Consider the following 20547-nt stretch of genomic DNA (forward strand, 5'->3'; position numbering starts at 1 on the left):
CCTGGTCGTTGTCGTTGCTGGAGCACGTTGTGTAGATTTTCATCATTAATTCCCGAGGTCTTCCCCAAATACACCATGACTTCATTGCGCGCCCTTTCTCGATCACCTCTCCAATTCAAACCAACCATATCAAGATCAAGAAACTTCTCTTCAAGCACATCCCTCAATGCAGACTTCACCCACGCCGTCATAGGCGGCGGCGTAATCGGCCTAGCCATAGCCCGCAAACTCCAACAACGCGACTCCGCCTCCACTGTCCTAATAGAAAAGCACGGCCACGTCGGCACAGAAACAAGTTCGCGAAACAGCGAAGTCATACACGCAGGCCTCTACTACGGACCCACATCTCTCAAGACCAAACTCTGTCTACAAGGAAAGGACATGTTATACTCGCTATGCAAACAACACGACATCCCGCACCGCAACACAGGAAAATGGATCGTCGCCCAAGACGCCGCACAAATGGACGCATTACAAAAGGTCCACGACTTCGCCAAAAGCATAAACGTACCCATCCACTTCCTCAGCAAAGACGAAGCCCACCGCCGCGAACCAGATGTCCGAGCCGAAGCCGGCGTCTTGGAAAGCCCCAGCACCGGCATCGTAGATTCGCACAGCTTGATGCAATACCTGCAAGGCGATTTCGAAAACACCGGTGGAATCTGCGCCTTCAAATCAACAGTCACATCCATCACCCCCCTCGATTCCGGGCGCAGTGGGTGGGAAATAACAACGACGGGAGCGGATGGCGAGGAAAGCAGCATAACAGCCGACACGTTGGTAAACTCCGCGGGTCTCTTCGCCGTCGACATCCAAAACATGATTTTGCCTAAAGAACGGCACAGAAAAGCTTTCTACGCAAAAGGATCCTACTTCTCCTACGCCGTCTCGCGGCCTAAACCGTCCACACTCGTCTACCCCGCCCCAGTCCCCGGTCACGGCGGTCTAGGAACCCATCTCACGCTCGACATGGCCGGCCGGATTCGTTTCGGCCCTGACGTCGAGTGGACAGACTCACCCACTGACTACACCCCCAACACCAAAAACGTGAAGCAAGCCATCGATGATATCCAGACGTATCTCCCCGGTGTGGATAGAAATGCTATTCAACCAGATTACGTAGGGATACGACCTAAATTGGGAAAATTGGCGGCGACGAGCGGGAAGGATTTCCAGGATTTTGTGATATGTAAGGAGGAGGGATACGAGGGGTTTGTGAATCTGTTGGCAATGGAATCTCCGGGACTGACTAGTAGTTTGGCTGTTGCGGAGGAGGTGGAGGGGTTGTTGTATGGGTAGGGGGGGTTGGAGAGGTTGTGTACGAGATGGTGCATGAGTATATTTTTCGGTTGAGTGTTTGTTGTCTCACAGAGTACCATGTCGCCAATTTGAAGCATTCGAATAGCTTCAATATCATGTTCCAAAATCTCATTGCTGATTAACCAGCTCTAAACAATACCCACAATATCTATATACATCCCCACCCTCAATCAAATACCCCTACCCCGCCTTCTCATCATCAATCTGCCTCCTCAAATCCTCCAACACCCCCTTCCTACTCTCCAAATGCCCCTGCAGCCCCTCAACCTGTTCCCTCACCGTCTCAATCTCCTCTCTAATGCCGCCCAACCCCTTAACCGCACCCCCCTCATCATTATCCAACTCCTTGAGCACATTCCTCTTATAGTCAAGCAGAAGCTCCAACTCGCGCTTCACAAGCGCCGGCTTACTATCCTTACTGCGCCCATGCCGCCGATTCTCCGCCTCCTTCTCCACATCCGCAATCTTCTGTTCCAGCTCGCGCAACTGCTTTTTCAAGCGCACTTCCTCCCAGTCTTCTGTTGTGCGGCCCCCGAAATCTGTGCCTTTGCCGCCGCGCGCGCCGTAGTTGGCTGCGCGGTCGCCGACGCCCAGGCGCGTGAGGTATGCGTCGCCGAATTTGGCTTTGCGGCCTGTGGCGGTGTTTTCGTCACGTGTCGCGGCCCAGCGCGAGTTTGCGTTTGATTCAATGTCGTAGTCTATGTGCGCTTTTTCGAAACTGGCGCGCAGGCTCGGGGGTACGCTGCGGGGGACGCGGAAGCCTTCGCTGCGTTGGTTGAGGATGTGGAGGAAAGCGAGGGAGGCGTCTTTGCCGACGCTTTCTCGCGCTTTGGGGTTGACGAGGTTCCAGGCGAAGCGCACGTCTGAGTCGGGCACGTTGTCTAGGCTGTCGAAGAGGCCGGACAGGCTGTCGAAGGTTATGTTGCCGTGGCCGTCGCGGTTGGCTGTGTATATTTCTTCGTATTTCGCTTTGTCAGAGGGCGACATGTACCAGTCGAAGCCGTCGCGCAGGCCGGGCGTGTCGTCATCGTCTTCGACGGTTTCGTAGGCGGGTTGCGAGCCGGAGAGGGCGCGGCCGGCTTGGACGAGGTGGGCTTTCGATTCGGGGACGAGCCAGTCGGGCAGCGCTTTTGGTACATCCATGGATATCTACGGAATGTTGGTCAGTCCTGTGTCTCCTTCATCGCCCATGCAGACAGACGTACCCCGTTGATCAGGTCAAAGATCAGTCGCATGGCGACACAGAACTCCTCAAAGTCGAGCTTGCCGTCATTGTCCACATCGGCCAGATCCCACACTCTCTCCAGCTGGTCATCGCGCAAATGTGAGTTCTTGAGCACGGGTGCGGCTTGCGCGCCGTCGAGGTGGGTGCCGCCGCCGCTGAGCGAACTGAATATCTCCCAGTACTTTTCGATTTCGTCTTGCTCGATGCGGTTCGGCGCCATGTTTGCGGTCGGAATTGGCTTGTCTATATCGGTTCGGAGAGGCGAAGAAGGGGAGGGTCGTGTACGTCGTGTGAGATTCGGGGGTGCTGGTTGGGGAATGTCGGGATGGCGGAGCTCTGGCCGCGCCTGCTGGGCTGGGGTACGTAGCTACCTGACGCTAGTCGTGCATCCACCGCCTGCCACTCCCATGCCTCACATGAATGCATTCAACATCACTGCAAAGGCAAAAGAACAAGCTTCATGTTATGATCTTCAATTCAGCTAGATATATGCAACAACTCCGTATTACCACCACTTCAAAAGAGCGATGTAAGTACAACCCAGATTTCCAGACACCCGAGTTTTCCCATTTAGTCCTGCGCCAGATGCAAAAGATACATGTGTCTCCAAAGGAAAGACGAAATGGCGTTACTGCCGTGCAGACATGTACAAACAACACCGCTAAATGCAATCAATTCTCAATCTTCTCCTTCTTACATCATGTTGGCAAGCTCGTGGTCAATGGCTTGCGTGAGGAAGATCTTCCTCTCGCCAGTGAGCTGCATTTGTAGTCTTTGTTCAGCAAGTGCGATGATTTGCTTGCGCGTGACCTTGTCCAGGTCCGCGTCCTTGAGGCAGGCTTGAACCGTCTCGATGATTTGGCCATCGGTTGGGCCGTTCATCATGCTCTGGAAGTTGGTTGTGCTGCCAGGCCGTGACATGCTGGCGCCATAGCTGAGAGGGCTGCGTCCACGGATCGGTGGTGTGGACGAGGCCATCAGGTTGTCTGAGCTCTGGAAGCCACCCATGCTCTGGCGTTGACCGTACGGTGAAGTGTTGTTGCCATTGTACATGTCGCTCATGTTGCTCATCGACATGACGCGACTTTGGTGTGGGTTGTCTTGGTACCGCGACATGTTCGAGTATGTCGATTGACGGGTTTGCATACCTTGGTATGGCCCAGGCGATTGCGGCGGCATGTGCGAAATGTGCTGCATGTTGGACATGACGGTCGAGGCAGGCTTGACAGACGAGTAGACGGATTGCATGTCGTTCATCTCGTATGCTTCGTCTTCGTACGCATTAAAGCCACCCTTCTCAGTGGCCATGCCTGGGAGACCGCGACGACCGGGAAGCTCATTGCGCTCGGCGTACTCGTCCCAGCGCATCATAGGAATCGACTTGGGGTCAAAGCCCTCATCATCCGTGGTGAGAACCTGCTTCGTGCCTTGCTCGCCGATGACGACACGCGTGTTACCCCACGAGAAGTCGTCCATGTACCAGAAAGAATACATCGGAAGTGCGAGTGAGTAGATAGGGAAGGCCAGGAGGTAGATGATCATCCATCCCACATGCTGCCATTGTCGCTTGATGATGAAGATGAACGCCTGAAGACCGTACACTGCCGCCAACATGATGATGGAGAACATGGGGAATTGACCTTTGCCAGTCGAGACGGTGTAGACGAGGTATACCAGGTATGCGCAGATGGATGGCAGGACGAGAGTACCGAAGAGATCGATGAAAACGACGAATCGCATCGAGAAACAACAGAAACCACAGAGATCCTTCAGGAAGACGAGTTCGGCCAAGTTGTGGATGGTTGAGTTGATCCATCGACGTCTCTGAGAGAGCAGAATGCTCCACGTGTCGGGGGCGGCTGTGAGAGCGTACGCATCGGGAATGAACTTGTACGACATGGCGGGGAAATGCTTCGTCATCAGAGTCGTCAGGTAACGATCCTCGCCGAGCGAGAGGAGATTCTTCTTGTGAAGAGTGTCAACAACACAGTCGGCGTAGTCCTTGATAATCTTGTCCGAGATGATGAGAGGCTTGCCCTTGTCGGCTGTGCGTAGGCGGTACATGGTGAAACTAGTACGAATTAGCACCATATAATGCAGGTAGGGTTGGGTACTTACCATCCGGGCAAACAGGTAACACTGCCGAACAAACTCTCAAAGGCCTTGGACAGATGATGCGAAATGTAGTACTCGTAGACCTGGATCATAGTCCACCATGACCTGTCTTCGTTTTCCAAGCTCGTCTCACCGCAGATACCGGCAATCTTCGAGTCGTGGGCACACGCTGCTACGAGACGGTTAAGAGCATCGGGCTTGACCATGGTGTCGGCGTCGATCATAAGCAAATACTCGTATAGTTCCGGGTCAACACCAATGATGTTGTTGACCTGGTGAAACATTTCCAGCTCCAAGGGGTTCATGGCCGAGCGGTGGTGGACGCGGTTGAGGAAGCTCATGAGCAGAATTTGGGAGTCGCGCTTTCCTCGGTTACCTGGCTTAGACTTGTGCTGTTCCGACTCCTTACCCATCTTGACGACGACAAGGTATGGTACAACATTGCCTTCGAATTCGTACAGACCAGAATAGACCTTTCCGTAGTTGAGCTGCTGGCTTCCCTCGCCGACCGACCAGAATGGAAGGGCAGGAGGGTCGACCTTGGGGTCAACACCGAGGATGTCGAGTACAATCTTGGGCGTAGGACGATCGTTACCACCACCAACAATCATTCCGTCGCAAATGACACAGATGAGTTTTCGCTTATTGTCGTATGAGAGGGCAGTCAAAGAGTCCAAACTCTTTCGGATCGAATCCTCACCCTCCGTATAGGCTGGCACCTGACAGATGACAAACTTATCTTGGTTTGCCGGGCGTTTGCGAGAGCCTAGTTGAAGTGCAGCCAAGAACTTGATGACAATAACCGAGCAGAGGATGATCGTGACAGCGAGTAGGATATAGTCGTTGACCTGGCACTTGGCTGTCTTACGGAAGTCGACTTCGCCAACGTAGAACAAGTTGTCAAGACATTGCTTGTTGAATTGTTGCGCATTATTGTTGAGGTTGTTGCTGAAGTCCTCCTTGAGGTTGGAACCGGCGTTGCTCTTTACCATGTCAATCAGCTTAGCATCGAGGAAGTTGTATTGGTCCTGGTCCCGCATGTAGTCGATCGTGGCGAAGTAGTCAGTCAAGTCGTAAACCCTGTTGTCAAGCCTGAACCACATGTGATTCAGATCTTCACCTTCATCTTTGATCGTCTTCTCCTCCCAGACGAGGGGTCCCTTTTTGAATTCCTTCATAGCCGGGAGAAAGACGTCAGGGTACCAGGTCTCGCTCTTCAGAGCGGCGCTGTCTGGCATGTTTGTCCTTGAGCCAGATCCATGGACAGCGATTGCGTTGAGATTCTCAGCGGTGGATTGGTTGAATGTGAGCTGCAACACCCGGTTTTGAGGCGTGTCTTTGATCAGATTGGGGCAAGCGATGTATAGCGGAGGAACGACGTATGGATCCATGTTGGCACCAGCCATTTCCATCATTCGATCCCGGGTAGCCTCGGTGTTAGAGTCACTGTGCTGCTTTTTCCAGAAGGAGGTTAAGTCGTATACGACACCACGATGGCTGACAAAGTAGTCGTCCTCGCCTTGATGCTGTGACACTTCTTTCTGATTCCAGACCTTGTCCTTGTTTGGGCACAAGAGTTTACCGAAAGCGACAATGTAGAAGACGATGGCGGCGTTGAGCAACACGATGAGTAGGACCAAGACGAACTTCTCTCGCCATGCCATGCGAACATCAGGTCGCTTCATACGGCCAATCCACTTGAGGAGCGGTGAAGGGATCCAGAACGTGAGGGCCCAAACGAAGCCAACCCACATCCTACGAGTACCAGTGAGCGGGGTTTCCGTGACGACGGCGTTGCCACCAGACTCCATGTCGTAGTAACTAACACCTTTGTTCTCGTCGCCCTTGCCTCCTAGGCCGTAATCGCCAGGTCCCGCTGTGGGGAGGGTGCGCGTAGTAGGGGCGATTGATTTTGCATCTGCTGCACCTGGCACGGCCAGACTTGTGGAACTCTGGAAAGGGTTCTGAGGGGCCGCAGACATATCCGGAAGAGGCGGGAAGAATGCGCTTGCTGTAGGCGGGAGCGGGGTGGAGTATCCGTTATCCATGCCACCAGCTCCCATCATGCCACCCATCATATTCGGAGAACCACCCATCTCGTGCGTCTTCAGGTCGAGCTGCGACTCTGCCTCCCACCATGTGCCCTCCTTGACCCATACACGTTCTTTGCCGACCATGACTTCGCCGTTACTCCAGCCGCGCTGCAAGGTCCAGTTTTGGATGCCTTCTTGACCGTCCATGCAGCCCAACGGAGCGTATCGGTCGTAGAATTCATGGTGATCGAAATCGGCAGTGAAGTCGAGGTTGCGGTTACGACGGTTGGCCCACTCGGGCAGTCGCCACTCGCGAAGTTGTCGAGAGACTACACCAGCCTGCCAGGTGGAATTGAGGTCCTGGTTCAGCGAGGTGGGGATGACATCGGTGGGGTGGATTGCCAGTTGGAACCAGACTCTGCTACTGGCTACTGTCATGGCCAGGTCGAAACGGCCATACTTGCCCAGAACGATGCCGCTGCTGGGTACCGGGTTCAGGACCTTCTTCACAAAATTGTCCTCATCGGGTATCTCAAGAGCGAGCTTTTCCAACACAGCCTCGCGCTTTTCTAGGTCAGCTTCCTTCTCGCGAAGAGCGGCCCCGTTGATGCCGAGGTCTGCTGCGCAGCTCTGCATGGCCTCGCGCATGCCCTCAAGGACAGAATTGCTGACAGGCGGCACCTGAACACCATCATCGCGCATCTCGGCGTTGATGCCCTCGCTGTCGTCGAAGACAGTACGCAGCGCAATCGCTTTTCCCAGAGTACGGCTGGGGATTTCGACAACAGTAATGTTGACAATGTCTCCATCCTCCGATTCGTTGGGTGTCATCATACCGCTGCCCTCACTGTCGTCCATGGCATAGCCAGCCTTGGCGCGTTGGATGTCCTCCTTGATTGAGTTGTTGGCGTGGGAGATGACGAAGTCGACGATGGCTTCGTAGATACCACCGATGGCGACCTCGCGCTCGTTGGAGCCGAGCTTCTGGCGGAGAGTGTCTTCAGGCAGGTCCAAGAGGTTCTCTACATCTTCGCACACGGAAGCGAGAGATTCTTCATCCATGAAGTAGTCGAGTGTGTTGCCGAGCTTCAACAGCCCAGTCAGACAACTGATAAGTCTGGTCAGCTTTTGGCCCTTGATGCCAATCGCCTTGAGGTTGGCGCGGAAGTCTTCGGCAGCAGCGGCATCGTCAGCATCGGGAAGGTAACTGGGAGGGTCGTATGTTCCGGATCGTCGGAGAAGGGCGTAGTGATCGAGAGACTGGATGTCCAAGTACTCCCTCTCTTGCCTGGAAGCAGAACTTGAGTTGAGGTAGTAGAAGACATCGAAAGCGCGTGTGCCACTCTTGCCAGGGACTTGGAGCAAGCCGCGCTGGACGTCCAGGCCGGAGGTAGATAACTTGATCTCAGCTCCGACGACACCGCCAGCAAGGTTGATGGTGAAGACGGCAGCCAGGGCCGAGTAGCGGGGGGTGGAGGGGTTCTCCGGAGTTACGCAGTGTGTAAAGGCCTTGAGGGCTTCGAGTGCAGTGTAGAAGTTGCCCGGGAGGGACAGAGGCAGGCTGGAGACGAAGGGCGAGAAGAGCGAGGGGCTCGAGTCGTGCAGCGAACTGCGCGGGTCAGTGAATGATGGTGGATGCAGGGACGTTGGATACATACGCAAGGACTATGCAGCCGTCCTCAGCTCTCCGGCGGGCATGTTCCCATGCCTTTCGCCCCAGCTCGAGGTCGACGGTGCCACCAATGCGGTCGTCGATGATGCTCTTGGCATTGACCCATGTGTTGACGACCAGACTGGTGCTGGCCTCGAGGTTGTACGAGCGGCCGTTCTTGTAGGCGGAATTGAGCGTGTTAAGCAGCGTCGTGGTGGATGTCTGCGAGGGCGAATTGCCTGGGCGCGATGCCGAGGCGGACGCCGTCGAGTAGACGGACATGCGGGAGTTGTTGACGAAACTCATGGTTGCGGGCTGAGGCGGGTCGCCCCTTCCGTGGATGCGAGTACCGTTACAATAGCGAGGGTAGGTGGAGGGTAACCGCGTGTTGACTGCAGCTGTCTTGTCTTCCCAGAGGTAAGTGTCTGGGCGAGAGCGGTACGGGTCGCGTGTAGATGCAACTATTACACGGCGACGGAGCAAAGGGCCAAGCGAGTGGACGGATTAAACGATTGTATGGAGAAGAACAAAATGCAGACAGCAAGAGAGGCCTCGTGGAACGCAGACCGAGCAGCAGTGATGTTTGTTGGCTCAGGGCGAGACGCATTCCCGGCCAGCTGCATGGGGCATGGCGGCGTATGGTTAGACAGGGTTAGCAGCGTGACTAAGGCCGGGGCGAGGCAGCTCAATGCATCAACACCAGCCGGACATGGATGGCGAGTCTTGGTTTTCGTGGCCACTACCAGCTGCGGCACCGTCCCATGGGCCTGTGATACGAGCGGGTGGCGTGGATGCGATGCCAGCCCCTATTTTTAGCCCGGTTTACTCATGTAGTCGATATTTCCTGGCACCATATGGTGTGAACAAGCAATAGTCGGAGAATTCCTCACTCCATGACGGCCATCGCCATCTAATCGATAAGAGCAAAATCGACGGCGCATCTGTGTCTGCGGAGATGGCGCCCGACGTCTGAAGCTTGTAACATGGCGCGCACTGCAGGCACATCCCAATATCCACCTCACGCCCTTTCATCTAGCTCTCATTTGTCTTTGGCTCCATGGTTTCAACACGACCGAATCACGCCGGGACAATTTCAGATCTCGACCTGACGTCAAAGCGCGCCCCTCGTTGGGACCGACAAAATCAATCCTTGTTTCTCCATCGCGGGCGCTACCCAAGGGTCTACTTTATCGTGAAGTCACGTACACAGCCTCCCGCTGTCTAGAGCAGTGGGCCTCCACGCCGGCTGGCCCAACGTCTTCGGGCGAGCAAAAGAAACGTCGGCTGACGGCTGTCGAGCGACAAAAAAATTATCGAGAGCAGTTGGCGGCATGGGCATGCTCCGTCGCCGCGCAATCGATACGGTTTCGACGGTTAGTGCATTGAAGCGTGCAGCGATGATCGTTCCCGGGGGGCGCGCGACCGCTAGCACGCATGTCTGGTAGTGGTTCTCTGCCATGCGTCTCCGGGTCCCAGATGCACGTCTTCGCCTGGAGAAACAGGTGCAACGTGAGGGCAGTATCGTGCAGACGTGCTTCTCGGGGTCACGCCGTGTCGTGGTGCCATCCGACGTGCTGCGATGTTCACCATCTCTCACGACCTTTTCGTCGCATCAATAAGCAGGCGAGTGGAGCCGCAACGGGGATGCGAGGCAATAGGGCTGTTCAGCGTATTCTATTCTATTTTTGCGCCCCCTTTTCGTGATCGCTGGGTCTCCCAGTCAACACACGCCAAAAGGCGGCTGGTGCGGCGGCGGGCGAAGCTGAGCTAGAAGCATCGTAGCCCCATGCTCTCCAGCGCTCCGTCTGGTCCAGAGTAGAGTTAGACAGCATACCGTGCCGGCCCCTTTGCAACGCAACTCAACGGCTTTGGCTTTGGCATCCTTTACCTTCGTTTGTACACCCTTTCCACATTCGCTGATTGTAATTATTCCCGCCGCGTGTTTTTCTTGTTCCGCCAGTCCTGCCAGCAGCCCTGCGGACGCAACACCAACAACATTGAAGAGTCTCCACGACGCGCAGTTGCCATCCGACCGCCGACCGCGCCTGCCTGACCCCTCGGTCTCTCACTCGCTCCCACGGGGACGCGGCTGCCCACCATGGCTTCCAACCCGCTGCAGAACCCCTCGCTGCCCTCGCTGCCCCAGCACCAGCAGAACGACACGGGCTTGACTTCGGCCCTCGCCAGCCGGTACCACGCACACCTCCCCATTGCGGCCCTCTCCTCCCAGGGCATTGTCGCCATCAACACATGCACAGACGCGAGTCTCGGTGTAGATGGTGGTAAAGAGGGAAGCGCCCATCAGGCCGCCGAGGACCTCTCGCACAGGGCCTACACGCGCCTGGGACACCGCTCCGAGGACCAAGCCATTGTCTTCCTGTGAGTACCCCAACTGCATCTCTCTGACATCGCTAACATGTTCCAGTGGCGAGTCTGGCTCCGGAAAGACGACCATCCGCGGACACATGCTGAGGTCCTTCATGTCCTTCTCCCAGACACCGCTCTCCAAGAAGATTGAACATGCCAACTTTGTCTTCGATGCCTTCACCACAACCAAGTCCCTCACGACCCCGCAAGCCTCCAAATCTGGTCTCTTATTAGAGCTCCAGTATAATACCACCACCGCGAACAACGCCACCCTGCTTGGCGCCCAATTCCTCGCCCACCGCCTCGAGCGCAGCCGCATCGCTTCCGTGCCGACAGGAGAGCGCACCTACCATGTTCTCTACTATCTTCTCGCTGGCACCAGTGTCAACGAGAAGAAGCACCTGTTCCTCGACGCAGTAGGTGGAGAGGGTGCAGGCAACCGCACCTCGCTCGGCTCCAACAAGAGATGGCGCTATCTCGGACACCCCACACAGCTCAAGGTCGGCATTGATGACTCCAAGGGCTTTGCCGATTTCAAGGCCGCCCTCCGGAGGCTAGAATTCGGCAAAGAGAGCATTGCAGGCATCTGCGAGATCATGGCTACCATCATGCACATTGGTCAGCTTGAGTTCGAGATGGGCCAAAACACAACTCCTGCGCCTGATGAGAGCGGTGGATACTCTCACGAAGGTGGAGAGTCCATTACGGTTGTCAAGAACCAGGAGTCCCTAGTACCCATTGCCCAGTTCCTGGGCGTTGCCATATCCGATCTGGAGCAGAGCTTACGGTACAAGTCCAAGACTCTATACCGCGAGCGCGTTACCGTCATGTTGGACCCCAAGGGTGCCCGAGCCAATGCAGATGAGCTTGCCCGTTCTCTGTACTCGCTCCTCGTCACTTGGGTCATGGAGCAGATGAACTCAAGGATCTCAATGCCATCCGAGCAAATCTCAAACACTGTTTCCATGGTCGACTTCCCAGGTTTCGCCAACTTCGCCGCCACTGGATCATCACTGGACCAGCTCCTCAATAACACTGCCAACGAGTCCCTCATCTCGTTCTGCCAAGAGAGCTTTTTCCAACGGCAAATCCAAGAGCTGGAAGCCGAGGAGATATCTCTGCCGCCCATGGCCTTCTACGACAACACAGCCGTCAAGACCGGCCTTATGAAGCCCGGCAACGGTCTTCTGAGCATCCTAGACGACCAGATGCGCCGTGGCAAGACTGACATGCAGTTCCTCGAGGCCATTCGCAAGCGTTTCGACGGCAAGCACCAGGCCATTGTTCCTGGAAGCTTGACAGTCGTGCAACCCGGCAGCAACTTCCCCACCCCCAACACTTCGCCCACCTTTACCATTCGCCACTTCACTGGTGACATCGACTACAGTGTAGAGGGTCTTCTGGAGGAAAACGCTGAGCTCATCTCTGGCGACATGATGCACCTGCTCAAGTCCGCCCAGGCTCCCTTCGTTCAACAGCTCTTTGGACAAGAGGCTCTTCAGAAGATGACGCACCCCAAGGAGAAGTCAGCCATCGTCCAGGCTACTGTCAGCTCCAAACCTACACGCCAGCCCAGCATGGCGAAGCGGAAGGCCGACAAGACTGGTCGATTCGGACGTCAATTGAACGTATTCGACGAGGATGCCATTAGTGATGCAGAGAGCAACATCTCGGGCACGAAGAAGCCCGGTGAAGCTCAGAAGCAGACTGGTGCCGCAGGCCAATTCATCAGCTCATTGAGGACCATTGAATCGACAATGCGCAAAGCCAACGCCTACTTCGTCTTCTGCTTGAAACCAAATGACCGAAGGATCGCGAACCAGTTTGACAGCAAATGCGTCCGTCAACAAGTTCAGGCTCTGGGCATTGCCGAGATCAGCCAACGTCTTCGGGTCGCTGACTTCAGCATTTTCATGCCTTTCGCCGAGTTCCTTGGGCTTGCACAAACTGACCTTGCCATTGTTGGAAGCGACAAGGAGAAGGCTGAAATGGTTCTCGATCACAAGCCGTGGCGGGAGAACGAAGTTCGTGTGGGTGCCACTGGTGTCTTCCTGAGCGAGAAGTGCTGGCTCGAAATCGCCAACGTTTCAAACCTCGCTCCTTACGCTCGTGGGCCGACTGATTCCAACGACAATCTGCTTACACCTGATGCAAACCGATCGTACGGTGACGTGCGCGCTGGTCTCCTCTCACCCTCGCCTGGTGCTTTTTACGACGACAAGAGCGGTAACTACTTTGGCCAGAGGGATATCGATGCTCGCTCAGAGGCGCCATCGGGCATCACAAATGGCGACATGTTCCACGGCTTGGAACAGCCCAAGGCTATCGACGACGAGAAGGCTGCTGAAGCCAAGCTACAAGAGGTCGAGACCATTCCCACCTCAAGCAGTCGAAAGAGATGGGTGTTCATTGTCTACCTCTTGACATGGCTCATTCCCGACTTTGCTATTCGGTACATCGGACGTATCAAACGCAAAGACGTACGCATGGCGTGGCGAGAGAAGTTGGCTATTAACATGATCATTTGGTGGAGTTGTGCCTTCGTCATCTTCCTCATGATAGGCTTCCCCGCGGTCATCTGCCCGAAACAACACGTCTACTCTTCTGCCGAACTGACATCCTTCAACGGCAAGGATGGAAACGAGGCCTACGTTGCCATTCGCGGTATCGTCTATGACTTGGGAGAGTTCATCCCTCACCACTATCCGAGCATCGTTCCACAGAAGAACCTGGAGAAGTATGCTGGAAAGGATGCTACCAATCTGTTCCCCGTACAAGTCTCTTCTCTGTGCTTGGGCAAGGAAGGAAAGGGAATCAACCCAGCCGTTCAGCTGAACTACAAGAACTCCAACTACACCGACTCCGCCGTGAACAACCTCATCAGTACCACCGACATCAACGCGCAATACCACGACTTCCGATCCTTCACAAACGACAGTCGTGGGGATTGGTGGTTCGAGCAACAGATGTTCCTCAAGGCCAACTACATGAAGGGTCGTGTTGGATACAGCCCCGAATACCTGAAGACACTTGGAAACAAAGGCAACTCGATCGCTTACATGAATGGTCGTGTATACGATTTCACGGATTACATCCCTGGTGGTCGTGAGGTCAAGTTCAAGGTCGGCGAAGAGCCTGATGACAAGAACATTGATACTGATTTCATGGACCCAAGCGTTGTGGACATCTTCCGAGTTCAAGCCGGCAAAGACATCACCAAATACTGGCAGAACCTCCAGTTGAACGCGCAAACAAAGGCGAACATGGAGACCTGCATGAACAACCTGTTTTACGTCGGTGATCTGGACACCAGAAACTCGGCCAAATGTCTGTTCGCCAAGTACTTCCTCCTCGCAATCTCCATTCTCTTGGTCAGTGTCATCGGATTCAAGTTCCTTGCGGCCCTTCAGTTCAGCCGGAAGACCGACCCAGAGAACATCGACAAGTTCATCATCTGTACTGTGCCTGCCTACACCGAAGACGAAGAATCTCTCCGTCGCGCAATCGATTCCGCCGCCAGGATGAAGTATGATGACAAGCGCAAACTACTTGTCATTGTCTGCGATGGTATGATTATCGGTCAAGGCAACGACAAGCCCACTCCTCGCATCGTTCTCGACATTCTTGGTGTTCCCGAGGCTACCGATCCCGAGCCTCTCAGCTTTGAGAGTTTGGGTGAAGGTCAAAAGCAGCACAACATGGGCAAATGTTACTCGGGTCTCTATGAGGTACAGGGTCACATTGTGCCTTTCTTGGTCGTCGTCAAGATTGGCAAGCCTTCAGAAGTCTCCAAGCCTGGTAACCGCGGAAAGCGTGACTCGCAGATCATCCTCATGCGATTCCTGAACCGTGTGCACTACAACCTCCCCATGACACCGCTTGAGCTCGAAATGCACCATCAGATTCGGAACATTATTGGAGTCAACCCTACCTTCTACGAGTTCCTCCTCCAAATTGATGCCGATACCGAAGTCGCACCTGACGCCGCCACTCGATTCGTCGCAGCCTTCCTCCACGACACCCGCCTCCTTGCTATTTGTGGTGAAACCGCTCTTACCAACGCCAAGTCTTCGTTCGTTACCATGATGCAAGTTTACGAATACTTCATCTCCCACAACCTGACCAAGGCTTTCGAGAGCTTGTTCGGTTCCGTCACTTGTCTTCCTGGTTGTTTCACCATGTACCGCATTCGCGCTGCCGAGTCTGGAAAGCCACTGTTCGTTAGCAAGGAGGTCGTCGAAGCCTACCAAGAGATTCGTGTCGACACTCTACACACGAAGAACCTGTTGCATCTAGGAGAAGATCGCTTCTTGACCACGCTACTTCTCAAGTTCCATCCCAAGTACAAGACCAAGTACACGATGCGAGCACACGCCTGGACTGTCGCACCTGACAGCTGGTCCGTCTTCATGTCTCAACGTCGTCGCTGGATCAACTCCACTGTGCACAACTTGATTGAACTGATTCCGCTCACGCAGCTTTGTGGTTTCTGCTGCTTCAGTATGCGCTTCATCGTCTTCATGGATCTTCTTTCCACGGTTGTACAACCCGTCATTGTTGTCTACATCGGCTATCTCATCTACACGCTGGTGTGGTCCCCCGACATCGTCCCTGTCACTGCGTTTATTCTTCTTGGTGCCATCTATGGTCTGCAGGCTATCATCTTCATCATCCGACGCAAGTGGGAAATGATTGGTTGGATGATTATCTACATCTTCGCAACACCTGTCTTCGCCTTCGGCCTGCCTTTGTACTCGTTCTGGTACATGGACGACTTCTCGTGGGGTAACACTCGTGTCGTTGTTGGTGAAAAGGGTCAGAAGGTTCTTGTCACAGATGAAGGCAAGTTTGATCCTGCCAGCATCCCCAAGAAGAGGTGGGAGGAGTACCAGGCGGAGATGTGGGAGCAGCACACCATCCGGGATGACCGCTCCGAGGTGTCAGGATACACGTACGCCACCAGGAAGCCTTTCGGAGGCGGGTCTGTCGCTGGCTCAGAGTATGGAGGCATGACACCATCTCGCTCCGCGTCTCACCTTGGTCTCCCACGCTACGACAACCACTCACGATTGAGTCTTGCGCAGAGCGGATACGGTGCGGACAGCATGGAAATGTCGAACCTGCCAAGTGACGATGCCATCTTGATGGAGATCAAGGACATTCTATCCAAGTCTGATCTCATGAACGTCACGAAGAAACAGATCAAGGGCGAACTAGAGCAAAGGTATGTCAATCCCCATTTGTTTGCACAACCAACACTAACATCATCACAGATTCGGATGCGATCTCACGCTCAAGAAGCAATTCATCGGCTCAGCTGTCGAGTCACTGCTCATCAGCGGCCAGCTCTACTAAGCCGTTGTGCCTTTAGTTTGTCACGGCTTCGTTGATGCTTTATGACTCTACGTGTTGCCAAAAGATACCGCTTCGTTGCCAGTCACTCATACAGCCATGTCAGGCCTCAGCGCTTGGCTTTTATCGCTACTATTGTAATATCGACATTGCATTCTCTCATTGGGTCGGAGTTACAGACCCTGGTACGGCGTTGAATGTATTGGGATTAAATGGAGCAACACGTTTTGTGTTTTGTCGTCATTTGAGTGTTATTTGCGTCGGAAGGGAAAACATGGGTGTAGATTTGGGTTGTAGCATGAGAGAATAGCTATGAAGAATCGCATACAGATACACATCACACATTTCCCATGACTCATCCATTCATGCGCTTGTCCTTCTGATCACATGTTTCATCGGTCACGAGTAAAGCTTAAAAGAACAGATGAGTCAAGAGTCGTCATGCTACCAAAATCGAGCATGAAGAACGTCTGAAGATGATTCAGTGCAGGCGTCCATGGCAGTGATTGGTCCGAGCGCCTCCTACCCCTCCACAGCTAGCCGTTCGCCGCCCGCCGCCACACAGAACAATCGATAACTCGAACGGAATTTCGCAGCAGCCCGTGTGCGTTTGCATTTTCCTGTCACTCTTTTGCGGTCCAGGCCTTTGTTGGTTTACTCGGGACCCCTTCTCCTTCGGCTCCGCTTTTACCTGCTCCTGCCTGCACTGTGTGGCGCGCCTGCCTGCTTGAGCACTTGCGATTTCTACGGTGCATTCCCACAACCACAAGTGCCACCCGTCGAGTGCACCCCACACCCCAAGTAATACACCGCACACACAATGCCGCCCAAGAAGAAGAACAACAAGAAGGCGCAGGACGACGACTGGGAAGCCGAGCTCGGCGAGTCTGTCGCGCCCCAGGATGCCGCTGCAGCTGATGCCGCGCCTGAGGATGCTGCCGCCGAAGACGATGCTGCGGGTGGCGGCCTGATGGCGGCTCTTGCGAAGCGCGGCAAGAAGAAGAACAAGAAGGGCGCCAACACCGAAGTGGAAGGCGAAGACCCGCCTGTTGACGGCGCGAATGGAGACTTCGACGCCAAGGCACCCCAAGAAGGAACCTTCGACGACGATGACGATGATGTCTTTGCTGGAAACTACGGCAAGAAGAAGGGCAAGGGTGGCGCTGCTGCGAAAGCAGAGGAGCCTGTCGAGGAGAAGACGGACGATGCTCCTCGTGTAAAGACCAAGGCAGAGAAGGAGAAAGAAAAGAAGGAGAAGGAGAAGCAGCGAAAGAAGGAATTGGTATGTTCGCAGCATCTGCCATGTCCATTGCATGAGTGTGTACTGACCGCATGCTAGGCTGCGAAGAAGAAGGCCACTGGCCCTGCCAAAGCCGAGCCCGCGAAGGCTGCCGAAGCCAAGCCAGAAGCCGCTGCTGCACCCTCAGCTGCTACCGCCGACACCACCCCCGCTGCTGGTGGCAAGAAGAAGAAGCTCAACCCTGCGCTAGCTGCCCTTCAAAAACAACAGGAAGAGCGCAAGAGGAGGGAGGAAGAGATTGCGCGCGCAGAAGCCGAAGAGAGAGCTAGGCTGGAGGCGCTTGAGGCACAAGAGGCCGAGGAACAGAAGAAGAAAGAGGAGGCTAAGGCTCTGAAGAAGCAGCGCGAGAAGGAAAAGATCGAGCAGCTGAAGAAAGAGGGCAAGTACATGACAAAGGCTCAGAAAGAGGCCAAGGCAAAGAACGAACTCCGTCTGCAGCAGCTGCTTGAGCAAGGTGGCACAAAGGTTGCTGGACTTGCCGACGAGGCTGACAAGAAGAAGAAGCCAGTGTACGATGACCGCAAAAAAAAGAAGAAGAAGCAAGCCGAGACCCAACAGGAGAAGGAGGCTCGCGAAGCTGAGGAGGCCGCCAAGAAGCTGGAGGAACTCAAACTGGCCGAGGAGCAAGCCGCCGCTGCATCTGAGGCCGCAGAGAAGGCTAAACTTGACGCCGAAGCGAAGAAGGGCGAGGACGGTGACTCTGCCGACGACTGGGAAGCCCAAGCTGACGAGTTGGAGGGAGTCAAAGACAGCTGGGATGTCGATACCGACGAGGAAGAAGAGCGCAAAGCAAGCGAGAAGAAGGCCAAGGAAGAGAAGGCGGCAGCGGAGAAGTCTACAGCAGACGACGCCTCCAAGTCCAAGGATACCAGCTCAGACTCTGATTCCGAAGACGACAGCGAAGACGATTCATCCGAAGACGAGGAAGGCACTGCTACTCAGCGGGCCGAAGCCGCTCGTAAAGCTGCCGCCGCCGAAAGACGGAAGCAGGCTCACGAGGAGGCTCTTGCCGCGCGGTCAAAAGACAACCTGCGATCTCCCATTTGCTGTATTCTTGGTCACGTCGATACTGGTAAAACGAAGCTGCTCGACAAGATCCGTCAGACCAACGTGCAAGAAGGCGAGGCCGGAGGTATCACACAACAAATTGGTGCCACCTACTTCCCCGTCGAGGCACTTCAGAAGAAGGTTGCTGTCGTTAACAAGGACAACGAATTCGTCTTCAATGTCCCCGGTCTCCTAGTCATCGATACACCCGGTCACGAGTCTTTCACCAACCTCCGGTCCCGTGGTTCCTCACTTTGCAACATTGCCATCCTCGTCATTGATATTATGCACGGTCTTGAACCTCAAACTATCGAATCGATGAAGCTACTCCGAGACAGGCGCACACCTTTCATCGTCGCTCTCAACAAGATCGATCGTCTGTTCGGCTGGAAGAAGATCGATAACAACGGTTTCGAAGATAGTTTGAGCCTCCAAAAGGCCTCCGTTCAGTCCGAGTTTGAGGAGCGATGGACCTTTGTTCGCACCCAACTCCAAGAACAAGGTTTCAACTCGGAGATCTTCAACCGAAACAAGAGCATGTCCAAGTTCGTCTCCGTGTGCCCAACATCAGCGCATACCGGAGAAGGTATTCCAGACATGATCAAGCTCATCGTCAGACTCACGCAAGAGCGTCTGACTAACAACCTCATGTACCTTTCAGAGGTTGAGTGTACTGTGCTTGAAGTCAAGGTCATCGAAGGTCTCGGTACCACTATCGATGTCATCTTGTCCAACGGTGTCCTCCACGAAGGTGACCGGATAGTGCTATGCGGTAACCCAGAGCCTATAGTGACGAACATTCGAGCGCTGTTGACACCGGCTGAGATGAAGGAGTTGCGTGTCAAGTCGCAATACGTGCACAACAAGGAAGTCAAGGCTGCCATGGGTATCAAGATCGCCGCCGACGGTCTCGACCAAGCCATCGCAGGTTCGCGTCTGCTTGTCGTCGGTCCGAATGACGATGAGGAGGATCTCATGGACGAGGTCATGGGTGATCTAGCCCATTTGCTCAGCAAGGTCTCCAAGACTGGTCGTGGTGTCTCCGTACAAGCGTCTACCCTTGGTTCGCTCGAAGCTCTGCTTGAGTTCCTGCGTGTATCGAAGATCCCCGTCGCCACCATCTCTATCGGACCTGTCTTCAGAAAGGACGTTCTTCGAGCAGGTATCATGTTAGAAAAGGCCAAGGAATACGCCGTCATGCTGTGTTTTGACGTTAAAGTCGACAAGGACGCCAAGGCATACGCAGAGGAAATCGGTGTCAAGATCTTCGAAGCCGACATCATCTACCACTTGTTCGACAAGTTCACAGCGCACATGAAGCAGCTCGAGGAGCAGCGGAAGGAAGACTCAAAGATGTTGGCCGTCTTCCCCTGCGTACTCAAGCCCGTTGCTGTCTTCAACAAGAAGGATCCCATCATCATTGGTGTGGATGTCACAGAAGGCGCACTCCGAATGACGACGCCCATCTGCGCGGTCAAGAAGAACGCCACCACCGGTGCCAAAGAACTCGTCCATCTAGGAAGAGTGTAAGTTGTCCCATACCTTTCCCCTCCCTCCCCACATCACCTTACTAATCCTTTCAACAGCACGTCCATCGAGCGCGACCACAAACCCATGCAAATCTGCAAGCGAGGCCAGCCCTCCGTCGCCGTCAAGATCGAAGGCTCCAACCAGCCCATGTACGGTCGCCACTTGGAAGAAGACGATATCCTGTACTCTGCTATTAGCAGAAAGAGTATCGATACGCTCAAGGAGTACTTTAGGAGCGATGTTAGTCAGGATGAGTGGAAGTTGATTGTGCAGTTGAAGAATGTGCTTGATGTGCAGTAAAAGGTGGGCAGGCATGGAAGGGAGCTTAGGGGGATGTGATAGTGTGCAGAGGTGGTGGTGGTTAGATGGTGGTAGTGTATGATTTTAAAGTTTATTTAGTGTGTGTTTGACCACTGTCTTGTGGTTTCTTTTTTTCTTGCCTTTCCAGGCACGAGGCAATAGCATTTGTTTGGCGTTGTAGTGCAACATATTCATCTAAACTCTGCTTTTCGCAACTGGACTTTCCTCCTTGCATTCGAAGGTAGGATAACTTGATATGCTCACTCAGGCTCTCAACGCTATCCCGTAATTGACACCGTCAGCAAGC

The 20547-nt window shown here is 54.3% G+C and overlaps 5 protein-coding genes across 5 annotated transcripts; 3 read left to right on the forward strand and 2 right to left on the reverse strand.

The window, feature by feature from the left end:
- Window positions 1-75: 75 nt before the first annotated feature.
- J4E90_008519 (uncharacterized protein) lies at window positions 76-1299 on the forward strand (the record flags this gene model as incomplete). The annotated part of the gene is made up of 1 exon (XM_051438043.1): window positions 76-1299. One exon carries the CDS (start codon window positions 76-78, stop codon window positions 1297-1299), a length of 1224 nt encoding a protein of 407 aa, XP_051288042.1.
- A 201-nt stretch (window positions 1300-1500) lies between these two features.
- On the reverse strand, window positions 1501-2765 carry END3 (endocytosis defective- protein; the record flags this gene model as incomplete). The annotated part of the gene is made up of 2 exons (XM_051438044.1): window positions 1501-2469; window positions 2526-2765. The coding sequence occupies 2 exons, from the start codon at window positions 2763-2765 to the stop codon at window positions 1501-1503; spliced, it is 1209 nt and encodes a 402-aa protein (XP_051288043.1).
- Window positions 2766-3238: 473 nt separating this feature from the next.
- J4E90_008521 (uncharacterized protein) lies at window positions 3239-8650 on the reverse strand (the record flags this gene model as incomplete). The annotated part of the gene is made up of 3 exons (XM_051438045.1): window positions 3239-4616; window positions 4664-8302; window positions 8352-8650. The coding sequence occupies 3 exons, from the start codon at window positions 8648-8650 to the stop codon at window positions 3239-3241; spliced, it is 5316 nt and encodes a 1771-aa protein (XP_051288044.1).
- A 1792-nt stretch (window positions 8651-10442) lies between these two features.
- On the forward strand, window positions 10443-16066 carry J4E90_008522 (uncharacterized protein; the record flags this gene model as incomplete). Its single annotated transcript, XM_051438046.1, has 3 exons — window positions 10443-10723; window positions 10770-15935; window positions 15985-16066. The coding sequence occupies 3 exons, from the start codon at window positions 10443-10445 to the stop codon at window positions 16064-16066; spliced, it is 5529 nt and encodes a 1842-aa protein (XP_051288045.1).
- An 817-nt stretch (window positions 16067-16883) lies between these two features.
- Window positions 16884-20240, forward strand: J4E90_008523 (uncharacterized protein; the record flags this gene model as incomplete). The annotated part of the gene is made up of 3 exons (XM_051438047.1): window positions 16884-17345; window positions 17403-19936; window positions 19997-20240. The coding sequence occupies 3 exons, from the start codon at window positions 16884-16886 to the stop codon at window positions 20238-20240; spliced, it is 3240 nt and encodes a 1079-aa protein (XP_051288046.1).
- Window positions 20241-20547: the final 307 nt, after the last annotated feature.

This window comes from Alternaria incomplexa (assembly GCF_024043165.1).
Source record: "Alternaria incomplexa strain BMP 0042 chromosome Unknown scaffold_13, whole genome shotgun sequence".
Classification (NCBI taxonomy): Eukaryota; Fungi; Ascomycota; class Dothideomycetes; order Pleosporales; family Pleosporaceae; genus Alternaria; species Alternaria incomplexa.